This window comes from Phascolarctos cinereus, unplaced genomic scaffold (genome assembly GCF_003287225.1).
Source record: "Phascolarctos cinereus isolate Bilbo 61053 unplaced genomic scaffold, phaCin_HiC Scaffold_9;HRSCAF=440, whole genome shotgun sequence".
NCBI lineage: Eukaryota > Metazoa > Chordata > Mammalia > Diprotodontia > Phascolarctidae > Phascolarctos > Phascolarctos cinereus.
Window position 1 is genome coordinate 181,318,753 of NW_027556402.1, and position 23,344 is coordinate 181,342,096.

General features: G+C 35.6%; 1 protein-coding gene across 1 annotated transcript in view; it reads left to right on the plus strand.

Moving 5' to 3' along the window:
• TAPT1 (transmembrane anterior posterior transformation 1) overlaps positions 1-22,721 on the plus strand; it is a 90,489-nt gene extending 67,768 nt beyond the window's left edge. The window contains exons 9-15 of the mRNA XM_020992882.2: positions 1,615-1,695; positions 5,376-5,485; positions 7,198-7,257; positions 7,933-8,001; positions 10,845-10,921; positions 18,265-18,425; positions 21,917-22,721. Coding sequence (XP_020848541.2) covers positions 1,615-1,695; positions 5,376-5,485; positions 7,198-7,257; positions 7,933-8,001; positions 10,845-10,921; positions 18,265-18,425; positions 21,917-22,146 — 788 coding nt within the window. The 3' untranslated portion in view covers positions 22,147-22,721. The remainder of the gene's footprint in view (positions 1-1,614; positions 1,696-5,375; positions 5,486-7,197; positions 7,258-7,932; positions 8,002-10,844; positions 10,922-18,264; positions 18,426-21,916) is intronic.
• The last annotated feature ends 623 nt before the right edge of the window (positions 22,722-23,344 follow it).

The window sequence follows — 23,344 nt, forward strand, 5'->3', positions numbered from 1 at the left end:
ATAAGATACCAGGCAAAATATGCCTTGTATTCTTGAGTCTTTCATCTATTTTCAATGCCATCTACTCTGGAATGTATGAGTTGAAGTATAAGAATCTTGTTCTTATAGATCACAAAGTATGTTTATATGTATAGCTTTTTTTTTCTTTTATAGTATACTTTGTGTATTTTTATAGTGCTTCTGTATTCCACAAGAGGCAGTGTTGTATAATAGATAGAGAGCCATCCTCAAAGCCAGGAAAACCTGTGGCACATACAAGCTGGTGTGGTCATAGGAAAGCCTCTTAAGTTTCTTAATGCTTTTTGGTAGCTCTAGGTTCATAAATTGTACAGAGGTTGCTGACTTATTGGTAGAGGAACTTCCTCACCTGTAAGTAGACAAAGGGGAAGGTAAACTACAAAATGGAAATCTCTATAAAGCAATTTCTTTTTTATGGCAATAGCAATGTCTGATGCCTGGCACAGTTGTTAAACCTGAAATATTTGTTAAATGAATGGATGAACTCAGGAAAATTGTGAACAAAGGCTTATCGATTATAAAAGGGAAATAGATCTGATAGTGTTAAGAAAGATGGGAATGAGAGAATGGGAGATGGGGATTAGGGATTGTTTTGTTTTCTCCTATGTGGCTAGAAGCTGATTAATATAAGGGTTAGAATGGAAACAAGTGGAGGGAAATTGTTAGCTATGAGGGTAATAGTAGGGGCAGTTGAAAAATAAAGCTCCTATTTTCCAATGAGTATTTTTGGACAAGGGCCAAAGAAATAGTGCCATACTCACTCTTGCGTGATGGAGGAGTGGAGGTGTCAGTGCTTTTGCTGCAGCTGTTCAGGAAGAGGATTCTGGGTGTTTAGTCAGCTCCAGCCTGCTGCTGTTCCTATTATTCTTCTAGAGTGACTGGAAATGGCAAACCACTCCACTAAACCCCAAATAGGGTCATGAAAAGTCAGATATGACTGAAATGACTGAACTTCAACAACAATAAGAGGGACGGGGAAGGAGGGAGTGGATGCATCACTTAAATCAGGGATAGTGTTGGTACAGCTGAATCCCTAGTTGGCAGAGGACACAGGAATGACTAGGGAAAGGGGAAGGAAGAAAGCACTCTTAAATCTCATGATTCCTATAAGGATTTGCCTACCAATAAATTGCCAACCTGATTTTTACATAATCCAACTAAAACTTCCATTTCCATACATTGTTAATTGTCTATACTTAATAAAGTAATGAAGAAAATATTAATAATGCAAATTAAACTTTAAAATATAGCTTGTACACATTTTTTCAGAACCCCAGTTCTTAAGCATTTATCAGTATACCCCTGATTGTAGTAGATATACCATTTGGTTGTAAGCTATAGAGGATAGAGTGAGAAGGTATCCTACACATTGTCTAGTAAACCCTTTATTTTTATAGGTGAGAAAACTTAGGTCCAATAGGGTTAATTCATCCAATGTCATTTGTATTTTATACTATTTTCAATTAACTGTCTAACTCACAATGTCAGACCAATGCCCTTGTAACACCTTGCACATTACTTTATGTGTAGTGTATATTTAATAAATATTTATTGAAACAAATTTTAAATATATTCTTTATATTTCTCATTTTTTAGATATTAAGGAACGGTTCACAAATTATGTGCTCTTGCTAATAGTATGTCTAAGAAATATGGAACAATTTTCTTGGAATCCAGGTAATTAAACATTTGCCAACTGTGAGGAAGCTTAATTTTGCTTTTGAATTAAAGCTCTTAAAATTGGAATAAAATAATTACTGAAGTTTTTAAGAAATACATTTTCAGCTTTATCTAATTTATGTACATGTAAAAGAAAATTGAGACTTAACCCAATTCAAGGATTGTAGGTGTTTTCCCAGCCATTTTAAATGTGCCTTGTTGACTTAGTCTTTTCCCAGTCTCTGAAATAATGAGTTTGGGATTATGAAGATGTGATAGGTGCTCATCATGATATCCTTCTATCCCCTACCCTAGTTCTCACATCTCCTTTTTGCTGTTCTCAGTCCTCAGCTCCTGGCACTGTCACTTCAGGTGACTTGCTCCTGGGAAGCTCCACCTAAAGCCACCAGGGGCTGCCATTGCTATTACATAATGTCAGCCAAGGGCAGATAGCCCTGGAAATCTTGAGAGGCTTCATTACCAAATGGAATAGACTTTCAGGATGATGAAACAGGGAAAATCATTTGTCAAGGATCCTAAGTTTAGATCCAGAGGTCATCTAGTTGAAACCTCCCCTACCCCTTGTTTTTTACAGATGAGGAATCGGAGGCCCCATAGTCAGTAAGTGACAGAGCCAAGATTAAACTGGAGCCCCTCTGCCTCTATAACTAGCACTCTTTTCCCTCTACCATGCTATAGCAGAGGACCTGGCTATCCTTGGAATTGGGTCAACAAAACAAATCCTCACATGGCAGGGTGATGTCTTAAAAGTTGGACTTCTCTTTAATAGAACAATGGAAAAAATTGCATTTGGAGCTAAACATTTACTCTAAAAGGCAACACCTAGAAGAGTGGCTCTTCAATTTCAATTTTATTAAACCGAATTCCACAAACACCTGGCAGTCTTGGGTAAGATTCATGGCCAGAGTCCTTGATACCAGCAAACGTCTTAATTGGAAATCTTATCTTAAAAGCCAAGCTCCTGGGTGACTCCTCCTTATCCAAAGTGAGTTTTTTTTTTCTGCTTGAGAGAAAGATACATGTTTGCATTTCCAAGATTTGGAGTTTTTTAAATGGAGCAGGCTGCTTTACACTCCTCTTTGGGGTACCACTGTCTCTAAATACTTTAATGGCAAACATTCTTTATAGTCATCAGGAAACCAGTACTGTGCAAACAGATACATGATAGTTTCCTACCTGGCAAACAGCCTTCACTGACCAGTACAAACTCCTCAGTTCCAGAACACTAAAGGAATGAAACAGAAACCCCCTTCCAGATGTAAATACAGGTGGACAAACACTAGCCAAGAACCTTGGTGTAGATATCATCCTCTCTGCTTTCCTCCCCTCGTCCTGTTGTCATCTTTCAGTTCTTACTTTCTCCCCTGATTTTAGATGTTCATGTACGATTTCCATGTTAGTTTTTATCATTTTTCATTTTGTAAGGCTGCATACATTTATAAATTAGGCTGACATGACTATTTAAAAGCAATTTATGAATTAAAATACTCCAATCAGAAAAGATAGGGGGAGAAGCTAAAGGACTTGAAACCACTATGATTATTAAGGAACCACAAGCGAGGATGGTCCCTAAGGCTCTGTCCTCAACACTCTTCTCTTTCAACACACACTGTCTCTTGAAAATATTATCTACTCCAGTGACTTTAGTTGATGGTTCAATGTAAATGTCTCCAAAGTCTGTAATATCGAGTCCTAATATATTACCTAAGCTCCAGTCCTCTCTTTCCACTTCATTGATAGAAATCGTATGGCTGCCCCACAGGCCCTTCACATTCAAAATTTACTTTTGGATCTCTCATAGAATCATAGACAAAAGTGACCAGAGAGATGATTAAGTCTTCTCTCCTCATTTAGAAGACACAAAAACTGAGGCCCTCTGACTCTAAATCCAATATTCTTTCCAATTTACCACATTGCTTTCCTTGCCCCCCCCACATGCCTATCTTGTGTCATACTTATTTGTATACATGTCACACTGTTCCCCCCAATATCCCCCCTACCATTGACATTTGACTATAAGCTTCTTGAGGCTGTAAATGGAATTTATTTGGTTTTGTTCTTGTTTCTTTAGTACTTTTCATTCTCATGCAGTCCAAATAGTAGGCATTTAATAAGGTTTGTTGAATTAAATAGTCTGTTTTCCTTGTACCATGGCATTATCCTAAATTATCTGCAATAGTTTGAATTTTACAATTTACCATGAATCTTGTAACAAAATATGTTAACAAATGTCTCTTGAGATGGTGAATAAACGTATAAATTTGGGTTAGAACCTTAAGCACTACAAAGTCAAAGTTTACCTGGCCTGTCCATTCTTTATTTCCCCCTTCTTCTCCACCTTTGTAGGATAAGGAATTGTTTGCATGCTTACAAAAAATTTTATTTATTTAATATTTATTCAACACTTTGTTTTTCAAAATTGTAGCTTATCTAGGGCCATTGAAGCTTCCTTTTGGAGATTTGTCTTTTAGACTTTCGCTTCTGTTTAGCCACATAACTATGTATGATTTCTCACTATTGGTTAAAAGGAGGCTTTTAGAGAAAATGTGGATGTTAGAGCCTTGGACTTATTTGCCATAGATCTTTGGTAGTTGTATCTATAACAAAAAGTCTGCTCTATACTTGATAAGGTATTCATGAAGTCTTTGATTTAACCCCATTATAAACTACTTAAGGATAGAAATTCTATCTTATACTTTGTATTCCTCACATTGCTTTACGTTTGGAGTCATTACTTGTTAATTTGACTTGAAAATCTCCAGTTCTTGATTATAATGCTCCAGAAAGAGTTGCCTAGTCCTGTCTAAGTATATTAAGTGATGTTGGAAGCATATCGTTTTTTAACTGGCTATGTTGCCCATCTATAGGTAAAACCACAGAGTCAGTCAGTCAGCAAACATTTATTAAGTGCTATGTTCCAGACACTTTGCTAATAAGCATAGGTGAGTCAAAGAAAGGCAAAACTAGTCTGTGCCCTCGAGGAGTTCACAATCTAATCAAAGAGACAACATTAAGTAACCAGGGACATACAAGATACATACAGAATTGATGGAAGGTAATATGAGAGGAGAAGGCACCAGTAGCTGGAGGGACCAGGAAAAGGCTCCTGCAGTAGGTGGGGCTTGAATTAACTGAGTCTTCAAGGAAGCCAGAGAAACTGAGAAGAAGAAGTAAGAGGGGAGAGTATTGGAGGCATAGGGGGCAATCACTGCACTGAACTGGAGACTGGAGATGGAGAGTCTTGTGTGATGAATTACAAGTAGATCAATGTAGAAGGGCCCAAGAGCTCACAGAGGGGATTAAATATAAGAACAGGAAAGGCAGAAATGGGCCAGGTTAATGCCAAAATAGGAACCCGGAGGTAATAGGGAGTCACTGCAGCTCATTAAGCAGGTGGGGTCAGGCCTGGGCTTTAGACAAATCACCTTGGAAGTTGAATGGAGGGTGGATTGCAGCAGCAAAGGATTTACAGAGTAGCCTACAGGTTGTAATTGTTCCTTTAATTTGGGCTAAAATATAACTGTTTTATCAATGGGAAGATGTTTACAAGGATAATTCCATAAAAGCCAAACTTAATTTTATTAATTTAAAATGCAAGAGGTTTTCCCCTTGAAGATTTTAAACTTGTAGAAGCACATGGTGATTATCTGACTTTGGTTTTCTTCTTAATTTTGTAGATCACCTTTGGGTATTGTTTCCAGATGTCTGCATGGTGATTGCCTCAGAAATTGCTGTGGATATTGTAAAGCATGCCTTCATCACCAAATTCAATGACATTACTGCAGATGTATGTTTGTCATAATGATCTGAGAGTTTGAGCTTGACTTGTGTTTTAATATTTTCTGTTTTTCTTTCATGTAACATTAAATTATAATATATATGAAGACTAATAGAAGAAAGGTGTTTTGTATCACTGAAGATTATTCATTTATTTTCTCTCAGAATTAGAAATGCCTTTTATTGTGTTTTTAAAATCTAAGATTTTGTTTCAGTGTAATATCACATAACATCTATTCTTCCAGTTTCTATATGCATGCAGAATTTGGTTTTCCTCTCAAAAGGATTTGATTACATTTGGGGAAGTTTATTTTATGATTGTAACCTTTCTAGAATTGAGCATTTTGACGTGGCTATGTTAAAGGCATTGTAGAAAAGGAATTCTTTTTGTTCATATAGGTTTTCCTTATCTCCCTCTTACAATGGGGTCAAATATAGAAATGCTATCCGTTTTAGTGATTTTATGAATATTACACTGTGATGCATTTAATAAGCAGGACACAGGGATTTACATTTGTCCTGCTTTTACATAAGAATGTAGAAATAAAAAATAATGAGATTAATTTCAACTGTGAAGTTCTGTAGTTTGCTGTTTGAGTTATTGTATATTTGAAGCTTTATTTTGTATATTTTTGTTAGAATATGTAACTAGAATAGTAAGTTAGAATAGTAATTTTCAGACACTGATAAAAAGAATCGCTTTCCCTTTTTACCCTTTTGTTGCCTTAAGGAGAACAGCAAAAAATTTCCATTAATAAAATCATTTTCTCTATATCAAAGTAAAATTCACAGAGTAGATTTCAAGGATTTAGTATCTGCTGTTCAAATTGGCAAATATATGCATATCTTCAAAATATATTCCCTAAGAAGCTCAAGGCAGTTAAGCATTAGTATTTTTATATATGACATTAGATTCTCAACAGTTCATCTTTGTCTAAATTACCTTAGAATATAGTGCCTGAAATCCCCAGCTTCTTGACATTTCTGGATTATGAGTATATGTGCATATTGTGTATATTTGCATAGTACTCTTATCTGCAACAAATACTTTTCGATCCAGGAAATACATTTTTGCAATGATTTGGTAACATTTTATATAATAAAAAATAGGAGTATCATGTTTATATACAAATAGAAGTAAGTAAATTTGGAAAATGTGACAAATTAGATTAAATTTAATGAGAGCCATGGTTAATATTGCTCCTGCCCTCGCTTTTTTTTTTTTTTTGCATACGTTCAACTCTAATAACTTTAATTATGTCATCTGAAAAACAAATTAGTTATGTGGGCATCTTTGCTCTTAATATTTTGTCTTCAGGTTCAGTGCTACTCTCTGGTAATGCTACACACAAAAACACATTTTGAGAATTAGCCCTTTTCTGGCACATAGCATTTTATCCTCAAAATCAGCAAAAATTAAGGGTGATGTTTTGTTTTAAATTTCAAGTGGCAGCCCAACCATTGTAATCTGCCACATTTGTGTTGGCAACAAGATTATTGTACTTTGGGCAAAGCCAAGCATTTTATGAAATATCAAGTCATAACCAAACTTAGACATTGGCCAGATCAGTGAATTTTGTAATATTCTAAATGTTCTGTCTGTTACTATGTCAGATGTAATTTAAAGATATTAGGTATAATTTATACTTCACAGATAAACACTGATGTTCCCACATGTGCCATAAAGAGTTATATTTCTTGTTTCCAAATTTTTTTTTTTAGGTCTACAGTGAATACAGAGCTAGCCTTGCTTTTGACCTTGTTAGCAGCCGCCAGAAAAATGTAAGTATTAAATCAAAAATATCTTCTGATATAAATTAATGGTCTATTAAATTCAGTTTGGACATATTACTTAAAGGATCCATGATTTTATGGAGATGAGGATTCTCCCAATTATATCAAAACTGTTCTCTGCCTTAGGAGACAATCTTGCGACTTACTTGACCAAAAATTTTTCATCAACCAATTGCAAACTTTCTGGTGATCAGTGTCACTGAACTAGGCTGGTCCTCAGATGACAGTTAGAGATTTCATTGCCATGTCCATCTCCAAAACCTGTTAGCTGCTTACACTGCACTGAGAACTCAGAGTCATCTCTACACCATGACAAGGCATTGGAATATACCACCTTTGGAATTTTTAAATGTCAGCTAAGAAAAATTGCAACATTTAAATTTCCTTATAACTTATAAGCTGAAGAACAAAAGAACAATGTTAGGATCGATACTCATTTGTTTACTGTCTTTAATCATGTTATCTTCTAAATACCTTTGTTATTTAAAATGTATTTTAAGCTTTCTTGTTTCACTAGTTGTAGTGAAAACCATTAAAGTTTCTTGTCCGCTTACTTTGTTTTACCTGTCTGATATTTACTAACAAGTATCAGCAGTTGCAAAATAAAATGTTTTAAAGTAGTTTATTGAAAATTTGAAATTGGCTTAATCTTTCTGTCTCTAGGCATACACTGATTATAGTGATTCTGTCGCACGGAGAATGGGCTTTATTCCTCTCCCACTGGCTGTTTTAGTAAGTATCTTGTACATTTCCCTTTTTTTCCTTTAGTAGAAATTGTATCTTAGTACTTCAAATGCTCCAGTGATCAATAATTTCACCAGAGTAACTACAGCTTAGTAAACTTCATTTGTGATTTGCTCTTCCTCTATTTCTCCAGCTAAATAATGACCATACTAATTATTTTTAAAGTTCTAAAGTATTAATAAGTATGTCACAATAAGATTGTTTCAAAAAGTCTAACATTACTTGGAAAGTCATACATAAAAATATTATCATGGCTTAGAGGAAAAATCTGAGTTTCAATTATTGATATTCTTTTGGTTGTTGGGTCCTTTGGAGGAGCTTCATTTGAGAGTTACATTTGTTCATACAACTAGGAACATTCTAATTAAGTGACAGTATAGACATGCAAATAGTTTTCAGATGCTATTATCCTTGCCCAATTTAGATCAAGCCATGATAGTTGTTTTTGTTTGTATCCACATCTGTCAATGTCCTTTTTTTCTACTTAATCTCATGTTTTTAAGGGAAGATAATATAAGCATCTTTTTATAGAAAGTATAGCTAGTGTTCCCCTGTAAACACAGAATCTAAAGAAAACCAAATGAAGAATGACATAAAAGAAGTGGTAGATTGCATTTAATTTATTTTAGACTTACTACCAGTTTTCTTTTTGGTTATGAACATTTGACTGGCTTATTGATATTTTTATTTCCATGAAACCCAGATTGTAATACCTTGACAAATTTTGTTTTAAGATTGTACAAATAGTTTATATTGTATGATTTTCTTTGCTTTGAAAGAGAGGGGAGGTTAGGTGCTAATCTTGTAATACAAGAAAATTTAATGTTGAAGAACATCTTAACCCTTTAAAAAAGTTTATGAACAAACAAGAAAAAAGAGTTTATGAGCTAATAGAATCATAAAGAGGTACAAGTTCATGTTTTGCAACTGGAAATACCTATTTTTCCATTCCAAATACCCAACCTGAAGTAATAGGAATGAAATTGAATAGACATTAACTGAAACATCTTCATGTGCTAAATCTGAGGATAAACATAAATTGCCTGAGGGCTAAAGAGTTCTTGGAAGTGATTGCTTTCCTAAAAGATGAACTTGCCCTGCCAGTTAAACCTTTACCCATTTTGGTCAGTATCACAAATGTTAGTTAGTTAGAAGAACAGACTTCCCAGTAATCTATTCATTTATTTTGTGTCAGTTATCACCCAGATTTTAAAATTTAGCCATTTATAAACTTCTCTAAAATTGTAACAGTGTTCTTTTGCATGATCTTCTAAAACTGTTCTGCCAAAAGACTTAAATGTGATTAGTAGTAATGTTAGAGGAAAAAAAATTTGGTCGGGCTTGTGCAGTATTAACTTGACTTTCCAATGAAATTACTAAATATAAGTTTATTAGTTCTTCCAAAAGAAAGAAAATTTAAGAATTTTGAACCATAAAGTTTATGCTTATCCTACAGGATTTCTCTACTGGTATATATACTTAATGTATTAAATGAATAAATTATTTTATTTTATTTTCGCATGAAGTAACTGCATATGTTAGGTTTCAGTGATCCTTTTAAAATACATCTTTAGTGATTAGCAATAACATGAGCAGACCTTAAAACAATTGTAAAGGAAATTAGATTTTCTCTAAAATGTAATATCTTGGTTTACCTATAAATTGCCCTCTCTTCAGCTTTGTCCTTTGCAGCATTGCAGAAGAGTAACTAGGGATGCCATAGTGTACAGAGCACTAGGCTTGGAGTCAGGAAGACCTGAGTTCAAATGCAGCCTCAGACACTTACTAGCTATATGAACCTGGGCAAGTCATTTAACCTTTGTTTGCCTCAGTTGATGCAACAGCCAAAACAAAAAACAAAAACAAAACTCCCAGGTTTATTGTGAGGATCAAATGATGTATTTGTTAAGCACTTAACACAGTTCCTGGCACATAATGGTTTTTAATAAAGGCTTGTCTTCTTCCCTCATATGTGAGTATCAACAATACAACTCTATCATTTATATTTGCTTACATCTTTTTTTTTTGAAGAGTACCAGCAAATGCATACACCAAATTAAAAACTCAGAGTTTAGTCATCTATCTGCCTATAGGAAAATAAACACATACTCAGCCTGTTTCTTGGCCCCAGATAAATAGGTTTCTGATGATAATTAGTTTTGTAGGAAGCAGGGCCATACTCTGGAATCATCCTATTCTTTAAGGTCTTGCTTAGTCAGAGGGGACAGAGTGGTAGTTAAAAAGAAAAAGGATATTATAGAAGACAAAAGCTGAGGCCAGATATGGGAGAACTTACTGAAGGAGAAAATGGAGAATGAGGATGATTGGGTGGGAGTGGCCCTAGTAGGAAGAACTTTAATAAGAAGAAATCACCTTAAATTCCCCAGTTGTGTCAAAATTTTAATATTAGACAAAATTTAAAGAACCTTATTAAGGTGCCATTGCATCAGTCCAAGTGGCTTCTGACTCTGTAGGGCTTGACACCTTCTAATAAGAAATATGGAAGAAAAAGCATTTGAATGTAAGAGACGAAAAATATGGGGACACTGCTGTACTACTGAAAGATCTCTATGTTTTAGTCAAATTCAAAAGCTTATTATTCCTAGGTTTGCCTGGTCAGTCAAAAACTGCTCCCTACAAGAAATTGTCACAAATTGGACAGCTCTAGATGTATAGGAGGCCCATCTACTTGGGTAGCTATTGGTCAGAACCACAAGAGTATTCCCATCAGTACAGGAAAATCTTAAAGAGCCAATAAGAGGCAGGTGGGTTGGTGTGTAAATAAAGTATTAATGATGATTGATTTGTTTCTCTTTGCATTTTTTTGTTAGCTCATCAGAGTTGTAACAAGCTCAATTAAAGTGCAAGGAATCCTGTCTTATGCCTGTGTCATTCTCTTCTATTTTGGGTAAGAGTAACCATTCTTGAGTTTATTTGTCATTTAGCAAGCTGATGACATAAGACATAAACAAACTGAGGTTAGTCCGAGTGATACTGCCATTCAGTATATTATGCAGCTAGGGAAAATGCCTGCTATAAGGAATTTTCTTTCATAGTGTGTATCTTCTTTAAAAGATGTTATACATACATACATACATACATACATACATACATACATACATACATGTATGTGTATACATATATACATGCATATACATATATATTTATTTATTTATATATATTTATATATGCAATAACATATATATTTATTTATTTGAAACTGTTCATAGCAATTGGTTAAAGTGCTTTGATTATAGCTTCAAAACCAAAAAGCTACCTGTTCACAAAAATCTCAATCACAGCATAAGAATTGATATACTTACTTAGTGAGTTTAAGGTTTCAAAATGACTTTCTTCCCCATGTGTAAGATGAGTATGACAAGTATCATCTACCTTTCCCAGATGAGGAAACTCAGATTAGAGAAGTGAGGTGATTTGGCCAAAGTCCTAATTAATAACTGAGGGAGCCAGGATTCAAACCCAGTACCCTTCTGAATCCAGGTTCAGCACCTTTCCCAGTCTGCCACGTTGTCTCTAAGATAGGAGATGTTTAGAAAGGCCTGGCTTTGCTGCTTATTGCCTGATTGAGCTTGGGCAGGTACCACCTCACTCTGCTGTAGTTTCTTCATCTGTAAAGTTCATTCATTCAGTTAACATTTATTAAGTGCCTGCTATGTGCCAGACACTGTGCTAAGTGCTGGGGACACAAAAAAGAGGAAAAAGACAATTCTTGCCCTTAAGGAGTTTGTAATCTAATCTAGAGACTAAGCTCAGTTAAATCTCTAAGGTCTTTTCTGGATCTCAAAACCTATGATCCTAAGAAAAACATATTTAAAAATGTTAAATTTCTAGAACAAATTGTACACTAAGGCAAGTGCACAATCAATAAGGACTTTTAAAGCACATACCATGTGCTTAACTGTACTTGGATTCTATCAAGGACCTACAATAATAGAACAATTGAACTTTTAAAAAGCCAAAAAACCTTGGCTGGCTTCGGAGAGATAGTAGGACCTTGGAGGTTTTATTCCTGCTATGCTTCACCTTGATCAGACCACATCAGAGGGGTCGTGTTCTGCTGTTAATAACACATTTTAAAAAGGACAATGATAAGATAGAAAACATTCAGAGTAGGCTAGACATGGCAAAGAGCATTTATTAAGCACTAACTATGTGCTTAGTGCTGGGGATACAAGCACCTTACTCTCAAGGAGTTTATATTCTAATTGGGAAGGACAACACACAAAAGACCCAAAAGGTTGCTGCAGGGGAGTCAGGGAGAAGAGAAGACAAGGATCCCATAGCATTGGAGTCCAGGAAATGAGAAGCATAGCCAGAAGGCTAACTAAAATTGTCCGGCATGGCAGAGAGATGGTCCAACAGAGAAGTCACAGGGGTAGATGGATGGAGGCCCCAGGTGCTGAGAGAAATTCCAGGGTGAGTCATGCAACTGAGTCATGGTATTTAAGTCTGGAAAGTCGAAAATACAGCCAAGAGGGGAATAAAAGTTGGAAGCCAGAAATCCTGAAAGCTGATTGAATGAGCTGGGGGTGTTGGATAGGAGAAGAGAAGCTTTACTAAGAACATGGTGGCTGTCTTCAGCTATTTGAAGGGCTGTTGTGTAGAAGAGGAATTAGATGGGAGCAATAGAAATACTGGGTTGGAAGTTGCAGAGAAGCAGTTTTTGGCTTGATGTCAGGGACCCTGTTCCAATGGAATGGCTTACCTCCTTCTGGACACATTCAAGCAAAAGGAGGAATTTGTTTTGTTCAGTTCCAGGCTGAACTGGATGGCTTGTAAAGAGCCTTCCAACTTTAGGGCTCAGTGCAGAATGTGAGCAGAAGGAGGGAAGGATCTTTGGGGGCTGCAGTCTGATCAAGGCAGACTTGATGGATGGAGTTTGTAAGGAGTGTGAGTATAGAGAGAGAACATGGAAGCTGAATGACTAGGGAGCTGTTACAATACAAGCATGAGGTGATCAGGGAAGTGGAAATAAAGTGAATAGGAAGAATTCAATATTAATAACAATGGAAAAAAATTAGAAGAACTTGGTCATGAATTAAAAGATGAGTTTAATGGAAAAAAGTTTAACTTGACTCCAGGATTGTGATCTGAGAAGATACAGCATGGTGAAGTAGAAGAAACACTGAAGTAAGAATTAGAGTTCTATTCTAAGCTATCAGTAAATTTACTGTTTCATTGGGCAAACCACATTGCGTCGGTTTCCCCACCTGTAAAGTAACCATATTGTAATAGATTGTTCTCTTAGTCCCTTCCAGGTTTGAAAGTCTATGATTCTGTGACAGATGGCAAAATTGAGGAGAAGGGGAAATTGTCAAAAGGATTTCCATTTGTTGGAGGCAACATGCTTTATACTTGTTAAAATTGGTGCATAATCTCAGTGGAAAAAACTGGTGATGTGAGACTATAATCACTGGGACACAGGTGGCAGATAAAACTATCTGAGTGTGTTAGATCCTAGGATTCAGCTTTGGAGAATGAATATCTGTGATTAGTAATAACTTAGATCTATACAAAGATTTTTTCTCACTCTGGTGATGTTCTATAGTAAGAAAATCTTGTCCAAATCCTACCCTCCCCCATATTGTGACCCTATGGAAGCTACTTAGCTTTTCTCAGCTTCCATTTTCTCACATATAAAATGGAGGATATCTAAAGTAAGTATCATGTAAATGTCAGTGATATCCCCATTTTAAAGATAAGCACAGAAAGGTTAAGTCAATTGCCTAGGGTCACATTACTAGTAGATATTCTAGATCTTCTGTCTCCTGAGTCATTTTTTTCTACTATTTCTTTTAACTGATGATCAAAAGAAAAATGAGAAATCATTGAAAAGGAAAGGAAGAAGACAAGAGAGTAGTTAGAAAAATAAAAGGAAGATAATCAACTTAGTAAGACTTAGTAAACCCTGAGCAGTAACAGTGATCCAAATCCACAGTTCCAGAGGACTCATGATGAAAAATGCTATCCACCTTCCAAAAAAGAAGCTATAGGCCCAGAGTGTAGACTGAAATATATTGTTTCTCTTTGTTTTTTCTTTTTTCGGTACATGGCTAATGTGAAAGTATGTTTTACATGACATGACTTCATATGTATAGTGAGTATTGTATGTCTTGCCTTCTCAATGGGTGATGGAGAAGTTGAGAGAGGAAGAGAGTTTGAAACTGAAAATAAAATAAAATTTAAAAAAATAAAAGGAAAAGGAAAATAAGTAAATCATTTCTTTAAAACTGAAAAATGAAGAAGTTAGGTTCCTGCCCTATCCTACCCCCCCAAAAAAAGGGGAAATTGATAAATCATTTAAACCTAAATGTAAGAGTGTAAATAAATTAGTTATAGAATTGAGAGCTGGAAAGGACCTTGGAAGTCATCTAACTAATCCCCTCATTTTATATGTGAGAAAGCACATCCAAAGAGGTAAGGAACTTACCCCAAGTCACATACCTAGTAAGTAGACAAGTTGAGATTCCAACCCAAGACCTTTGCCACTAGGACAACGTACTTCCACTACACAGTGCAACCTCTCAAGTAGGAAAAGGACAAAAATCTTGCTTGGATATGGCCAAGAGGAGGTCAGTAGGGAGTTTCACTAAGTTTTGATAAATAACTGTTAACTGCTTTTCCTTCCCTGTTCCTTTTCCTCCTAGACCATATTTTAATTCTTATTGAAGCCATTAATTTTGACACCCATTTTTGCTCAGAATTTGAGGCTCTACCATCATGCCTACTTTAGGGTATCAGTTATTTTGCTGCTCTTAAATAGATTACCAATGATTTAGTTGCAAAATCCAATGACCTTCTAATAATTTTCTCATTCTTGTTGAACCTTCTAGCTTTTAGCACTATTAATCACACACTCCTACTTTTCTCCCTTTGCTTCAGAGTTGTCATAGTCCGGTGGTTTTCACCCTACCTCTATCTCCTTCACTGGATCCTCATTCTCTTCCCAACTCCATAATCTGGATGTCCCAAGAGTGTCTATCCTTTACCTTTTTTTCACCATTATTATCACCCTTAGCAATCTCATTCATGCCTCTCTGGTTTCAATTACCATCTCTATGTAAATAACTCCAAAGTGTCTATCTCCAATCTTGGTCTCTCTTTTAAGCACCAGACTCATATGTCTATAATTGCCTACAAGACATTTCCATCCACTTGGATATCCCACTAACACTGCAAACTTAGCATCTCTGAAACCAAGCTTTCCCCTCAATTTTACTTCTTTTTACTTCACTGCTCTCTGTCTCTGGCACCACCATTAACTCTTCCTCCTGTGTTTGTTACAGTTCTATTATCTTTAATTCTTTTCTCCCTAACCTCTCATATTTAATCAGTCTTAAAATTCTGCGAGTGCATATTGGTAGAGGTGTAAACTAGTTCAGCCTTTCAGAACAATTTGGAAATATGCCCAAAGGGCTATAAAACTGTGCATGCCCTTTGACCCAGCAAAATTTCTGCTAGGTTATACCCCAAGGAGATCAAAGGAAAAGGTCCCAATGTACAAAAATATTTATAGCAGCTCTTTTGTGGTACGAAAGAGTTGGAACATCTTGTATGGGGGATAGCCAGGAGGCCAGTATCATTGAATCATAGGGTATGTAAAGTGGCAATGAGGTGGAAGAAGACAAGAAAGGTAGAGAGAAGCTAGGTTGTGGAGGGATTTAAAGACTAATCAGAAGATCTTGATATTTGATTCTGGAGGTAAGAGGGAGCCACTGGAGTTTATTAAGTAGGAGGGCGTACTTTAACAAAATCTGTACTTTAAGATCACTTTGTCAACTGAGTAGAGAATGGGCTAGAATGGAGGCAAGGAGACCACCCAGGAAGCTATTGCAGTAGTGAGGTGGTGAAGGTAGCTATGTCAGAAGATACAAGAGATACAATGAAGATAGAAACATCAGGCCTTCCCACCAGTTTCCTTGTAATTCTCAAATGATGTTATGATTTTATCAGATTTTATCAACATTAAAGAGAGACATTCCTATCTGCTTTACCATTACATCCTAAGGACCACGAGACTCCTGTCTGTGTTATCTCCCGAATTAGAATATGAGCTCCTTGAGAGCAAGGGCTGTCTCTACTTTCTCTCTGTTTCCCCGGTGTTTTGCATAGTGATCTTTATAGTAAACACTTAAAAATGCTTTTTTGCTCACTCATTTATTTATTCTTTTTCAGAGGTGAAATTAAATTGGTTTCATTCCATGCTGCAGATTGAAAGATAGCTATCTATAGCTAGCAGTTATATATCACTTTTAAGGTTTGGAAAGTGCTTTATAAATATTATTTCATTTTCTCCTCATAACAGTCTAGGGAGTTAGGTGCAGTTATCCCCATTTAAAAGTGATGAAACTGGGGCAGAGAGTTCAAGTGACATGCATAGTATCACACAGCTACTAAGTGTCTGAGGTTGTATTTGTCCCCAGGTCTTCCTGACTCCAGGGCCTGCATTCTATCCACGGTGCCATCTAGCTGCCTTTCATTGTCATAAAGAGAATGCATAAAAGTGCTGTACTGAGAGAAAGACAAATAAGAAAATGAAAGCATTACTATATTGATATGACCACAAAATTATTTTAATTTACTAAAATGTTGAGTTACCTGTGAAAATAGTATTTATTTAGCAAATATTCTGTATTTTATAGTATTTACTTATTTCATTTTTTCAACAAGGTGCACAGCACTGTATACTTTTATGATCTATATACTTGGAAAATCAAGGCCCATTAGAAGAATAGGAGATAATACATATTACTTCAATGCTAGTGAAAATGATATGCTGTGATATGCTGCTTTTTAGCTAGTAATTAGCTTGAAAGTTAAAAGTTTTTGTTTCATTCTAATCAAAGAAACAGAAGACTTTCAAAAAGCCTTCAGACATTATTTTCAGATTACTCACATGAATTACTTTCTTTGAAATGAAATAAATTTTGGAAGAAGAGGAAAAAAGTTGTCTGGTTTTTTGTTTTGTTTTTTAAAGTGAAGGAATAAAAACGGAGGGATATGTGTGGTATTTTATAGTATAATCATATTGGTTGAATTATACTACCCTGGATAATAAGGTTTGTTTTAGTTGGATTCTGTTTGTGGCCAATTACTGTCAACCCTGCTGTCTAATTGTTTTTTTTAATTATTCACAAGAAATTTTAAATCACAGATCAGTTTTCCTATGTCATGTAGCAGCCCTACTACACTTAACTGAAGTTTTCTTAAGGAAGCTAAACTAATTTTGACATTAATTTAAATAAAACATATTTATGCATAAATTTATTATCATGATTATTTAATATTAGATTATATGTACCCTTTTCTATTATGGACTCCTTTCTCATTTTTCCATGAATATTTGAATTAACTATATCTCGAGCACATCAACTTCTTTTAGTTACTAGTTAAGAAAACTGTTGCATAAGACCCTCTTTTCTGCCACAAATTTTCAAACCTCCCACAGTAATTTTTCCTAGTTTGTCCCCTGTTCTTTTTATGCTATTTTGTTATAATAATTTTCATACTTGAATGACTAGCTAACTACTGTGGTATTTTCTTTGGGCCTAAATGTATCAGTGAGGCCAAAATGCACATGCTATATCAGAAAGTCTCATTTAAAAAAGAAATCTTGGTATAGCCACATCAGTAGCATGTTCCTCTAATCACTATTCTAACAGGAATTTTCAATGTTTTTTTTTTTAGCATAGTTCATAAAGCAGTTGTGTTTTAGTAAGGAACCATATGTCCTTTGTTTCCAGTCAAAACCATCTTAAATCTAAAGGGAGATGATCCTAAGAGATGCACAATGATTTCTTAATACTTAGAATAAGAGAAAATTAAGTTGTAAGCTAGTTTGGATCTAAACTTAAAGAATTGACTTCAGGATCTCAGTACCTGTATCTGTAATAGGAGAAGATTTAAACTGGTCCCTAACCATGCCAGCACTAACACCATATGATTCTATAGCTTTCATTTCTTTTATGTCTCCTTTCAATGCCAAGTGATCTGTGCACATTGCACAGAGTAATGTCTCAAGCTAGTTGTTTCATCGATGTCTGATTCCTTTAGTGTCTTCTGCCCTGCTTTTCTTAACCTCTTAAGAAAAATTATGTCATTGTACAAACATGGCATGTAGAGATTGTGGAATTTAATGGATATCATAAATTGTCACATACTGTAGCTTTCTACTATATTAAGTATTTTAAGAATTGTTAAGGAATTAAAACAATTTATTTCTGGTTTTAGGTTGATATCACTCAAAATCCTTAATAGTATTGTGCTATTGGGAAAGTCATGCCAGTATGTCAAGGAAGCCAAAATGGAAGAAAAGTTGTTTAATCCTCCTCCAACCAGCACACCAGGCAAAACATCTAGTAAATCACAAAACAAATATAAATCTTCCCAAGGTATGTTTGCTTTTTTTTTGCTATATCTGCTATTTTCTTTTGTAATATAAATCATGTTACAACATAATCATCTGGCCCTTAACAATTAATAAATTTTCCTTAGTTATACATAAAATATGCAATTAAACTCCAGTTCCATCTGTGAAGGATTTTCTCTGCTCTTAATTATATTTGTTTTTACAGGTTTAAAATATTATCACAACTCCATAGTAACATGTACCATGGGGCACATACACAAGGAATTCAAATAACTTTATAAAGGAGTTTTCAAATTAAAACATGTGCCTTACACAAAATATCAAGTAAATATTTATTGATTTGATATTGGTTAAAAAGGCTGAAGTTGAGAATTTAATTGGAAATAGCATTGCATGGAACATATATCCATAATATCAATTATAGGGATGGATGTGAAGCACTATGTAAATTCTATTTAGCAGAAATTGTGCAAGGTACTGTGCTTTCAAAGTTAAAAACATGACAGTGCTTGAATCTAGTACAAGAGGAATGAAATAGGTTCACAAATAACAATAATGCGTTAGACTGTGATAAGGAATTCATAATAGTCCGCATTTATCAAGTGCCAACTATGTGCCAGTCACTGTGGTGAGTCCTAGCATAATAAAGGTCAGACAGAATGTTTAGAGAGAGGATCACTCAAGGAGGGGATAGAGGGGTTGAGAGAAGGCTTCATGGAGGAGAAAGATCCTAGTAGAAAGAAGGAGGGAGTCATAGTCTAAGTATGAGGGACAGAATGCATAAATGCAGTGAAATACAAAAGGTCAGGACAAGATCAGGATGGTAGATGTGGTTGGCAGCAGCATAGAGCATACTTTGATGAGTGCCTTGAAGAAAGGCTAGAAATGGGTGATCACCCATTGATTGCCAGACTAAGGCATTTGTATTTTATTCAGTATGCAATGATGAGCCACTAAAGAGTTTTGAGGGGCAGCTAGGTGGCACAGTGGATAGAGCACCGGCCCTGGATTTAGGAAGACCTGAGTTAAAATCCAGCCTCAGACACATAACACTAGCTGTGTGACCCTGGGCAAGTCACTTAACCCCATTACCTAGCCAAAAAAAAAAGATATTTGAACAGGGTAATTATATGACTAGAGCTGCCCATTAGGAAGACAACTTTGGCAATGTTGTGATTTGTTGGAGAGAGAAAAGCATCAGAGATATGGAGAATAGGAAGAAGGCTGTTGCAGCAGTCCACTGCAAGAGATAAATGAGGGCCTGATCAGAGTGGTGTCAGTGATGCTAGTATGGAAAGAAGAGTACAGATGCTAGAGATTTTATCAGATTTCTAGTTGACGGAACTTCACAAAAGAATATATGTCAGGATAAGGCAGGAAGAAGAGAAAAAGATAGTATTAAAGTTTTAAGCCTCATGAAGCATAATAGTGCAGCAAAAGAATAGAAGAAGGAACCAGTTTTAGAGGGAAGATAGTATCAGATAGATCTGGGGCATGTTGAGATGGATACATTCCATAGGCAGTTGGAAATGTGGTACCAGAGCTCATAGGTCAGGGTTAGTGCTACTGGAGAGATTTAGGAGTCGTCTGTATAAGAGGTAATAATGATGATATGAGCTTTCAAAAGAAAGAGTATAAGAGGCTTTAAAACAACATAGGATTGAATGGTGGGAGATGCCTGCCCTTTTACTGTGTTAGAGGAAATGTAAGAGGAATCCGTAAAAGAGATCAAGAAGCACTAGCCGGGTAAGAGAATAGGGAAAGAGAAATACAGAAGCCGAGGCAGGAACGAATAGTAGGATGGAGTAGTCAGCACTTTAATGTGCTACAAAAAGATCAATAAGAATCAGGACTGATATACTCATATTGGATTTGGCAATTAGATAGAGCATTGTTGACCTTGGAGAAAACAGTTTCTCTATATTGGGTTTAATAAAAACTAGATTGCAGAAAATTGAAGTGTAAACAAGTGGTAAGGAAGGGGAGGCATTGAGTATAAAGTATTGTTTGTAGAACTTTAGCAGTAAATGAGGAAGAGAAAAATAAGTTGATAGTTTAAGACAGATAAAAGGAGCAAAGGATGATTTATTTGGGATTGAGGTAATGTGAGAGCAAGAGGAAGGAACCAATAGTGAGGTCCCAGAGAAGATAACAGGTGCTGGGATCAAGGGCATCAGTAGACTAGAGACCATTAGCAAAAAAGACCACACCGTCTTCAGATACTATAGGAAAGGAGAGGAAAAAATGAGACAGATTTTGAAAAATGGAGATGAGAAGAACTCAAATAAGATGGCCTCAGGAAAAGAGGATGTGTGGTTTTTAAGTATTGAGAAATTGTTTAAGTCATGTGAACACCCTTTAAATTAGAAGAGTGTGAGAAATCCTTTGCCACGGAGAGGACCCCACACTTGTCATGTCTTCAGGGCATGGACTAGCCAGTGAGGAAGCTCTCTCTACCAAGATAGTGTGGCAACTGCAGCTTAGAGTCCTAGTCTCTCAAAGGCACTGAGAGGTCGGGTGGCTTGTCCATGATCAATCAGCTAACCTTGCTCTTCTTGACTTCTCTGTCCCACTGTGCTATATTTTGTCTCTCAATAAATCATCATTTATTAATAAACTTAATTTCTAAAATCTTTAGTAATGGGATCTTGTCTACAAAGTCTTTAATATTTCTAGGTGTACTTTTTTGTGAAAAGTGTGTTCAGATGCAAAATCTGCATTAATCCTATGCATTTTTACCTTGCCTTCCTTCACATTTGTTTCTGTTTCTTTCTGCCCTTTCTAGAATGCTACCATTATGCTTACCTACAGTAAACACATTTCTTACAAACTTAGATATAAATGAAAAGGAAATTTAAGAGACTAGAAAGAAGAGATAGCATGTTGTTTAACCCCACTTCCTGTTTCTTCAAAGACCTGTATTTAGGAGTTAGTGTTTATTTTCATGACTAATGAAAGGAAATTCATTTTGAAATGTTGTTAGAGAAGTTAACTTGTTCCAACTCTGAGATCAGGAAGTTAGACTCTATATAATAATGATGAGTGTGTACTGTGCTTTGCACAGAATAGACACTTAAGTTTACTGGGTTATTTTTTGTTTGTTTATTTGTTTTTTGCTCCATGCCTGTGAGTTCATGGTCATTGAAATCTACTTTCATTTTTGTAACTCAGCAACATGCCTGTAAGTTATGCTCTAAGAGAGCTGCATGGAACATTGAGCTTAAGTGACTTGCCCATAGTATACAATGTAATGATATGTGTCAGAGGCAGAATTTGAACCCAGGTCTTCCTCACTCAAAAATTGGGCTCATACCTACTGTGACATTACTGGAATGAATGTGGAAATGATTTCATTTTGAAAGTCTCTAGTTTAATCAGCTTAAGACATATTATCATTTGCTTAGTCTGAGTCAAGTTTCAGTGATAGATTTCATCAGCACTAGTATACTAAATGAATAATAAACTGAATGAGTGTTTTCTTTTGAATTAAATTTGTTTCTGCTTTTTCAATAGGGCTTTCTACAGAAGAGACCTTATCAGCTTCCATCATTAGCCAACCCGTACATCAAAAGGAAAATACGCCACCATCCCTTATTACCAGTAATTCTGATCAGTTTCTGACAACGCCAGATGGTGATGAGAAAGACATTACTCAAGAAAATTCTGAATTAAAACACAGATCCTCAAAGAAAGATTTGCTGGAAATTGACAGGTTTACAATTTGTGGAAACAGAATTGACTAAATTCTCTGACTTTGTGTGCTTAGGATACTGAGCTTTGGGGCAGCAGATGCTACGCTACCAGAATGGACAAATGCCAGACATGGCACCTAAATATTTATTTAAAAACTTAAATTATTCATGGCAAACATATTAGTATCTTCCTACAGACAACTTGGTTTGGTTGCTGATCAGATCAAGTAACAACAGAGATCTCTAACTTGCTATGTGGAAAATGTGATGGATTATGAAACCTCTCCCTGCTTGGCAGAGTGACAGTTTGTTTTTTTTCCAATAGACTGAAACAAAAGCAGAATCCCTTTGGCTTTGTCAAACTGTGCTTCCAGAACATAAAATGTTGCCTCACAGCTTCTTCAGTAGAAAAATATACCTGGAAAGCTGTGAAATCCTTAACGTGAAGCTACCTTCCCAATGTCCTGTTTCATAAGCAGTTTTGAAACTTTTACTTCATCTGCCAAAGCATTAAAGAGAAATGAACGTTGATAAAATAAAAAGCTAAAATAACTGTTATCACCACTCAGAATAATCCTTGAAGATGTATCTGAACTAATCAGAATAAAAGACTATCTTAAATGAGACATGATGCATAGTAGCATTTTATCTAAAAACTAAAATTAGTGACAGTTTATAAAACAAGCAAATTAGAGAAGGGTTTACATCACTGGGCAAATCAGTTTTTATCCTTTTTCAGTTTACTCTCCTGTGAAGAAAAACACAAGACAGTGTGAGTTGTTTTGTTGCAAAGGGACAAATACAAATTTTGTTACAAAATGGCACTTTTTATACTACAAAAGCAGGGCAGTGTTAACTTTAAGGTACAATACCTGGTTTCACTTTATTAAAGTGCTACAAGAATCGTTATGGCGGGAAAGCATTTAATGTTGGGTTGGCTGGGGGATAAATGTCTTATAGAGTTGTATAAAATTCAGAAATGTCCCATTTATTGGTAGGTTTTTTTAAATGGTAATTTTAAAATAAATCGTCCCAAGCTAGTTTGAACACCATTGTCATGAAGTGCTTGGGTTTTTAAAATATGATGCAGACTTTATGTGTTCATATGTGTGGTATGGGAAGAGGAGCCAAAAGGTCCTTTGAGTGGAGCTTGAGATCAAGATTCCATGTTGGCATAGTTATTGGACTGCAGGCTGCATCATGAGACAAGTTAGTTCCCATCCTATTTTATCCAGAGAATGCTTCACGC